Source organism: Primulina huaijiensis, chromosome 14, assembly GCF_012295235.1.
Source record: "Primulina huaijiensis isolate GDHJ02 chromosome 14, ASM1229523v2, whole genome shotgun sequence".
Lineage (NCBI taxonomy): Eukaryota > Viridiplantae > Streptophyta > Magnoliopsida > Lamiales > Gesneriaceae > Primulina > Primulina huaijiensis.
This window is the reverse complement of record NC_133319.1, coordinates 4,753,830-4,762,334: the sequence shown is the minus strand read 5'-3', so window position 1 is coordinate 4,762,334 and position 8,505 is coordinate 4,753,830. Positions and strand designations below refer to the sequence as shown.

General features: G+C 37.4%; 1 protein-coding gene across 4 annotated transcripts; it reads right to left on the bottom strand.

Annotated features, from left to right (window-relative positions):
- Positions 1 to 1,052: 1,052 nt before the first annotated feature.
- LOC140957033 (uncharacterized) lies at positions 1,053 to 7,723 on the bottom strand. Of its 4 annotated transcripts, XR_012171574.1 has the most exons (10): positions 7,529 to 7,723; positions 6,910 to 6,985; positions 5,997 to 6,804; positions 5,593 to 5,708; positions 3,930 to 4,775; positions 3,546 to 3,852; positions 3,238 to 3,403; positions 1,849 to 1,981; positions 1,540 to 1,768; positions 1,053 to 1,194 (listed from the first exon to the last, which is right to left on the bottom strand). XR_012171574.1 is itself a non-coding variant. In XM_073414085.1 (9 exons), exons 2-9 carry the CDS (start codon positions 6,918 to 6,920, stop codon positions 1,651 to 1,653), a joined length of 2,505 nt encoding a protein of 834 aa, XP_073270186.1. In that variant the 5' UTR covers positions 6,921 to 6,985; positions 7,492 to 7,723; the 3' UTR covers positions 1,439 to 1,650. The 4 variants fall into 4 exon arrangements, 3 of the variants coding, with proteins under 3 accessions (XP_073270186.1, XP_073270185.1, XP_073270187.1); XM_073414085.1 differs by lacking the exon at positions 1,053 to 1,194 and having other exon boundaries at positions 1,439 to 1,768; positions 7,492 to 7,723; XM_073414084.1 differs by lacking the exon at positions 1,053 to 1,194 and having other exon boundaries at positions 1,439 to 1,768.
- Between the last annotated feature and the right edge of the window lie 782 nt (positions 7,724 to 8,505).

Here is an 8,505-nt window from a genome sequence, read left to right as displayed (position 1 = left end):
TAGGATTCCGTTACTTTGTTAACAGGAACACGCGTAGCCGCCGCCGAATTGTGTCAGTTGATCAAAGTAACTCTATTATTTGGTCGACAAATAGTTTATTTACTTAAATTTAAAAATACAAATTTCCACAACATTATTTTTATTTTAATAAAAATGAGTAAGGAATTAAATTGGACATGATTTCGGCCCCAATAATGGTGGAGAAATGTGAATTAATTAGATTAGACACAACATATTCACGTAAATTAAAGCTGGGAGATCTATCGAGACATGCCATGTGAGAAAATATGATCTATCATCAGGAAGTATGCACGCAACACCGATAAAAAAATTGATTAACGTTACTTGTATAATATAATATTTTTTTGAACAAAAGCAATTTAATACGAAAATTTTATTTATAAAATTATATTCATAAATTTAATATAAAATCTCATGAGATAATAAGAAAATCTCACGATATAATAATAAAAATTTCATATTATAATTACTGTAAATATGATTGTTCGATATTTTTTTGTATTTTAACATTATTATAAAAAAAAATAGAGAACATTAGGATCGTTACGCATTTGAATCCATTGTGAACACGTGGCCGTATTCGCACGTTACTGGCCCTCTCTGCCTGCCGGTCCAGCTCTTCCAGAAGGGGAGAAGAAGTACGTTTGGATAACTTAATCTCCTCCACATTCTAACCTGTTTATTTTTTTAAAAAATAATTTTAAATTTTAATTGTTCGATAACTCAATTTTACCAAATCAGCTGTTAATTTCAGTATTATTTTATAAGTTATAATATTACTGCATTTTTTTTATTTTAAATGACTTTATTGCTTAATTTTTTTTAATTAATGTGTCATTAATGATGAACATAAATAAATATTCTTGATTTAACATCATGAACACAATTCAGGATTTTTTTCCTCAAAAAATTAAAAGAAATCAATCTTGCTTAGATCAATCAGCACCATTGAGAAAACAAATTATTATTTGAATAAATATTTTCAAATTCAAATTTCTCGAGTACAAAAAGGTAGATAGATACAAATAAATAAACAAAAAGTTTCGTTGTTATCTTTTAAGATTGAAGGTTTTGTAAGACCACACAAATCTACATAACCTTGGCGTTTCTGCTCCTATAACTATCTTGAGTTACTGTCCATAAATATGCAGAACCAGTCCCAGATGCCATCTGTAAGAAAAAAACATGTTAAATATGGTAGGGAATGGATGATAAGCTTCATAACCTAACACAATCCATAGGCTTTTTCAGTTGAAAAACGGTTTGATGACTCACAATTTACACATTGCACAAACACCTAGAATGATGATCCGCCAGGACCGATGACTTATGAGTTATGCCCATCTGACACCGTAACTAAATTTGGGACTAGGTCTTGGATTCGATATACAATTGTGAAAACACTCCCCCAGATTAAAAAAAAATACCATCAAGGATTGGATCCCTTAATTTTGAGGAAGCAATGACAGCAAAATATGGAATTGGAAAATAGTGAGGAAAAAGAGGGTAATATAACTGGTTGAAGGAGATGAATCAACTTTCTAGTTACAATTTGCGTGGTTCTACTCCACCATTTTCACCTATTTATGTAATATATATATATACATCTATTCTGTTTTCCTTCTTCCGTTAGTGGATAAGATAAGCTCGAACAACCTCAACTATGGGGGCTTCACACATGGGGCACTTCCCAGAGCCTTGGACCAAACCTTCTGCACATTTGGAACAGGTGCACATGTGTCCACATCTGTAAAAAAAAAACAGATGCTTGTTCTTAAAGAACCGAAGATGCAGCAAATGATACAAGCGAGTTAAGAATTTTTTTACCTATATAGCAAGGAATCAATGTTGCTATCACAACACAGGCAGCAAATTCCTTTTCTTACAAAATCCCATTTAGATTCGTGGTGTAAAATGTTGCTCTCCCTTGAATCTGCCCCTGAGATAGCATCGAACGGGACTGTGAAGTATGGTCAAGGTAAGGGGAAGACAAAACATTATGTGGCGATATATAGTTTATAGACTCAAAAAACAAGGGCGGAGAATCATATCCAATAAATCTAATACGTTTTCATCTTTGCACCAAGGAAAAGACCCAGGCCGGATAGAGTATGCTAAGTCTTAGAAGAAAAGGACAGTAATATCTTGACATTGTAACAGAACATTCGTACAAACTAGACACAAAGTGTAACGCCCCAGATTCGACGACTGTCCTCACTGTACCAAGACGAGTCTTTCCAGCGTGCTTATGTCTTCACTCACACGCACCTTAGGAAACTTCCCAAGAGGTCACCCATCCCAGAATTGCCCCAAGTCAAGCACGCTTAACTTTAGAGTTCTTATGTGATGAGCTACCAAAAAAAAAATGCACCTTCGTGGTATGAGTAGTACATATCAAATCTTTTAAGCCCGCTTCAACTGTACAGTCCATTACATTGAACAGTTTCGGAATCCCTCTCTTTCCGGTGTAAGATCGGTTCATTCATGTTCCCTCCGCCTAGAAGCCTGCCAGGAGTCGCTCATTGTCCGTGCAACCTCATGGCACCGGCAATCACCCCCCGCCCTCTTCGGCCCCGGGCCTCACATGCCCACCAGCTTCCGCTTGGTTCGTCCTTGAACCACACCGTACTAGGAGAGGTCGGCTCTGATACCAATTGTAACGCCCCAGATTCGACGACTGTTCTCACTGTACCAAGACGAGTCTTTCCAACGTGCTTATGTCCTCACTCACACGCACCCCAGGAAACTTCTCAGGAGGTCACCCATCCCAGAATTGCCCCAAGTCAAGCACGCTTAACTTTGGAGTTGTTATGTGATGAGCTACCGAAAAGAAGATGCACCTTCGTGGTATGAGTAGTACATATCAAATCTTTTAAGCCCGCTTCAATTGTACAGTCCATTACATTGAACAGTCTCGGAATCCCTCTCTTTCCGGTGTAAGATCGGTTCATTCATGTTCCCTCCGCCTAGAAACCTGCCAGGAGCCGATCATTGTCCGTGCAACCTCATGGCACCGGCGATCACCCCCCGCCCTCTTCGGCCCCGGGCCTCACATACACAAAGTACTTGCATATTAGTTTTTTTTTTTTGTTTTACATTTTTCATTTGAAAAAGAATTTTCACAGTTATCTGTGTATTTTGAGTGATATTATTTTCCCTTCAATTTTTTCATTGGTAGTCCCCAACAATTTAAGAACCGGATTAACCGAAACTCACCTCTCGAGAGGATTGACTGATTTAACGCTGCAGAAACCTCTTGATGAACACTACGCTGCAACTGTATTTGCAACTCCATGCATGCTTCCAGCATACTCTGCATGTTATTCATCCTTTGCTGAAGCCTAGCCATATCAATCCTCAACTCGTTGATCACGTCCCACTCCTGATGAACATAAGCATGAAGAGATGTTGAAAAGTGGGGATGAAGCAAGGCATAATTCTTCTTATTATCAAGAGAATCAAAGACACGACGTCAGACTAAAGTTCACAAATCCAGTTCTACAATAGAGGATGCTTGAACATACAGTTCCCATATGCTGATTCAAGGTGATGTGCGGCCAATTTGCACCCGGTAACACCTCATCCCAAAGGGGCTGGGATGCGGTGATATGAATTGATGAGTGATCAAATTCGTTAATTTCAGAGCCATCAGATGGAACCAAAGTTTGCTCCCCATTTAGCTGTTCCTGGTCTGGCTCAATCAAAACAGGAGAAGACGTGGTGTCCGGTTCCCAATCACCAGAAGCATGACCTTGCCTTTCCACATGGGATTGTAGAACCTGGTCTAAGCTCTCACGGAAACCACTTCGGAGAAGGCTAGAGACACGTCTCCTACAGCAGAAAGTAAAAGGAAACATTAGATTTTTAAACAAAGATCGTGGATTGAGTGCAAGAAATCACTCGCTTACCAGCTGAAAAGCTCCCTAAGCTCCATGCTTTGAACATTATCGTCATCAGGGAAATAAAATGTGTCCATTCTTCCAACAGATCCACTGACCTCTCCTGTCGGCACATCCAGCCAACTATCAACAGCTTCTTGAAAATTGTGATTTGGCCAGAATTCACGCGACCCTTGTATTTGATCTTGCTCATCATCAGACGTTTCCCGAAACCATTGATTACCAGTTGTATCTTCCCTGATAGCATCTGTCCATTCCGTAAATGCAACACCCGTTAGCTGGTGCCATGAGTTGTTATCGATCCTGATTTCTGAGTCTTGAGCTTCTTCCTCTAGAGTTAAAGCATCTTGTCTATCAAATGCTTCATTAGTGTTTCCTTCCATATCAGCAGTGTTGCCAGCCACTCCATGAACACGACTTGCATCACTTGGTTCATAATGTTCATGCAAAACTTCAAGGGGTCCACTGTAATTTATTTCAACATATTCCAGTGACGGTTCATCATTGACAACGGCATCGCTCTGGTCAAAACGGCTACTATGCCCGCTTGCCTCACTGTCAAATGTCGGCTGCTCAGCACCACGAGAACTTTCTATGCCCAGAGACACTTCTGCATTTCCATCATGATCCAGGGCTGAATCCTCTACTTCAGTTACTCTTGATACAAATTCATGCTGACTTCTGTTTTCATCTGCATCTATTTCCGATACAGATGCTGTATGAGTCTCAGGAGTCACCCCTCTGATGCGTGTAGACTCCGCCTCACCGTTAGTTTCATCACTTAAAGAGGAACTAGCCTCAGCACTGTTCCCTGGAATGGAAGTTGAATTGTGCAATTTAGAGAGGAATCCGTCCCTACAGCAACAGATTATAAATAGAAACTTAGTATAGAAATTTGAATAAAGAAGTGTATCAAAAAGATAATAATTTTAATGAGATTAAGAGATAAAGTCCATTAAATGTGCTGGTTTAAAACCGAAGACATAACATTGGATAATGCAAGTATGCTTCAGCTATAAACTATTACCTAAAATTCGGCACCAAACTCCATGCAGCATCTCTCAACAAGATGATGCACTAAATATTTTTTTTATGAATCAGTTAAATTGACGCCAGTGACAAGCAATCCAATTTATATTATAGAAATAGAACAAGATATTGCGGTGCTAAAAGTTGGTAGAGAAGAAACTGATTCTAACCACATGGCCACCACTTGAAAAAGTATACAAAAAAGACAATGAAAAAGAGTAGATTCAATTTAGAGTTTTGTTCAAACCACAATTAATTCCAAGCATAAATCTTTACAATATATTTATATCCAAGCATGCGTAATGAGGGCATAGATAATGTGAGCATATCATGGATATTTGATGCTATCTCGAGAAACGATACAAACTTTTATGTAGGATAAAAATCTGTATGGAAATAAGTCGAAATGAAACCTAAAATATAATGGTGGATCCTAATTGCCAATAACTAACTCAATAATCTCTCTCGATCTCGATCACATTCACTTTTTCAACATGAACAAGCATATAGCATTAAAATATGCATGTTCACAAATGGTTATCATCGTCTTATATGAAAACAATAACAGAGCATATTCATACAATGAAGGTACGGAACAGAATGCAGACTAAAGCGAAAAAATCCATAACACTAAGTTAATTACCTGAGATCAGAAACTGTACTTCTTTGCCTTAGCAAACCCAGTTCAGTTGCAGCCATGGAAGGTCTCTTATCTGTGATCAATATTTCATTTCTTAAAAACCTACCTCTTAGTAATGCCTGCAAAATGACGAAGATTAATGAGACAGAACTATAATTCTCGATTTTAGACACAATCAAATCTCCCCAAATAGTCGCATGATATAGCAGAAAATTACAGGAAAATCAAATATGTGATGCTAAAGTTATCTAGCACACATCAAATGACCTTAACCGTCACATATATAAAGCAGGTTTTTGGTTAAATATCAGTTTCATGTACATCAAAAATACAAATATAAAAAGACACAACAATGTAAATTCATAAGTTTTGTGAAATTATTAGCCTCAATTCGGAAAATATTTCACCTGAATGCGATTGCGGTGGGCAAAATCTGACACCGGCCTCTGTTCAGATAAATCCCGAAGTTCTCTATTCCTTTCGCTCTGAGCCCTTAGAAGAAGATCAAGAAGAGTCTGTCTACCGCATAATCTTTGAACAGGCCTTCGGGCACCAATCTCAGGACGAGTAATCCCGTGCCCATCTCGCGACTGCTCAATTTGAGAACCAACTTCAGCAACTTCATCTCCAAGAGATCCATTATTGTTTCCATGCCGAGCAACGGTTTGCACCCATTCCTTGATGATTCTAACTCTTTCGCGAACATTCTCACTGAGGCATTGTTCTCCCGTATTATTGTTCAAAGGAAATCCATCAGGTGAATGACCCTTAGCACCATTGTTCATCCATTCCCGAAAAACTTGCCTCACTCTTTCACGTTCTATATCTCCCAAATCACTAGATTGTCCTGATATAATACTGTCGCTATCTTCAAGATTCGTCTCTGAACGTGTCAATATCCTCCCATGATTCTCACTCTCATCAGCAGATTCAGAGGTATCATCCCCATTATCAATCCCTTGTCCAACAGAAGCTACAATACTTGTGCAGTCGGAATCTGAACCATTGCTTATCCGGTGCCTTTGTCTACAGGAAGGACTCATCACATGCTCATCCTCAAGCTCCCGCCACATTTGTAATAGTGAGGATGCCCTAGTACTGGGCCTAATTTGTGGTTCCTCCCAGAGGCTCGACCCCGAAGACTGGGACTCCACAAATAAAGGGCCAAAAGCGGATACATTGTGCAATCCCGCGACAGCCATTTTTTGAGTTACACTGATTTTGACGAGAATTACAATCCCAATCGTGATAACGTCTTTTAGGTCCTCGAGATTATAAATCAGAACATAATTTATAAAAATATTTTAAGGTACACCAGACCTTAAAGCCATTTCAGATCATCGTGTCCATGATTCCCATGACGCACAAGAATCAATATATCAAGACCAATCACTGCCTGCAGAAGATTTTTAAAACATAAATCAGTCAATATGAATGAGATTTCAAGGTAAAAGGTCAAACAATTCCTGCTGGTTATTTAGCAAGGAAATCTTATATACCCACAAAACTGAAACTTTATTAAAAGCAAAATAGAAAAGGTCGTGACTAGCAGATCTATCTTGTCCCAAACCAATGTCTATTCATCCAAAGCAAAAGGTGTACGAAAAGCAACTGCCAACACTTGAATTTCCGACAATCTCAAACTCGATATACCTTTAAAAATTTCAAATGGGTCAGAGGATTTAAATGGTAATAAATCAACTAATACAACCCAAATCCCACTTTCCAAGGAAAATCCCACCAAAATCAAAATCAAACCAACGATTCATCATATATATATAAATAAAAAAAACAACTACAAAACAAACTGAAGCAAACGCATAAAATCTGCATCGACTGAATTGTAATAAAATCAGACAGCAGTAAAAAAATCATGAAATTAAAATATAATAAGATTTTCACCAATATCTGCAATCAAGAACAAGAAATTTAGTCATACCTTCCTGCAACTATCATCCGGGCCTGTTTCCTCCCACTCAATTGCAATCTAGAGAGAGAGAATCAATCGCGGAGCAAATTCATCAACAGAGAAGAGTGCATTATTATTGAATAATAATGGCAAACATGGAAACGTTTCACGTCAGCGGCGTCATTTCCTGGATTCATCTAACCTCGGAAATTTTGCCGTTACTCCAACGCCTGTCACCTTTACACCCTTAAAGAAAATTACTTTTTGTTTGGAGTCCACTTCTTTTTCAAAATTTCGAAATAACCCATTAATTCTTTAATTAGTGGTCAGTAGAATACATTGATTGTGGTGGGTCATTTATTAATCTTTTTATGTTCATTAATGGATTTCAATTTTATTTCACGATCACATTTATTTAATTTGAAAAAAAGTTCTAAAAAATAGAAGAAGAAAGAAATAGTCAGCAGAAATTGAATCAAATTAAAACTTTTACCATCTTTTTAATGGTTTAAACAAAACAACAATTGCCAACATTTACGTAACAGAAGAGATGGTTAGAAATTTCATATTAATTGGATTAAATTTTGGGAGTTATATATATGGATTCAGACAATTCTTATTTTGAACTAGCTTTTGAGGTTAAGTTAGATTCAAGTCTCATTCTTAACATGATATCAGAACTCAAACTCACCATTATATGTTGGACTGTCTTATGGACCACTCGATAATGTAAAATTCATACTCCAATTGTTCATTCTTGGAAGTGAGAGATATGTTAAATATCTCATATCGACTGGATTAATATTTTAAAGCTCTATACATTGACTTGGACAATGTTCCAAGTCATTTGAATTAAGTGGGATGTATTCAATATAGAGATTTAATGGCTTTCAATGATTTTTTTAAATGATAGATTTATGTGGATTTGGTAGATTTTTATTGACTCTTATAGAATCTTACAGATTTGTAAACAGAATTTCATGAACTTTTGTAGACTTTTTGCAAGA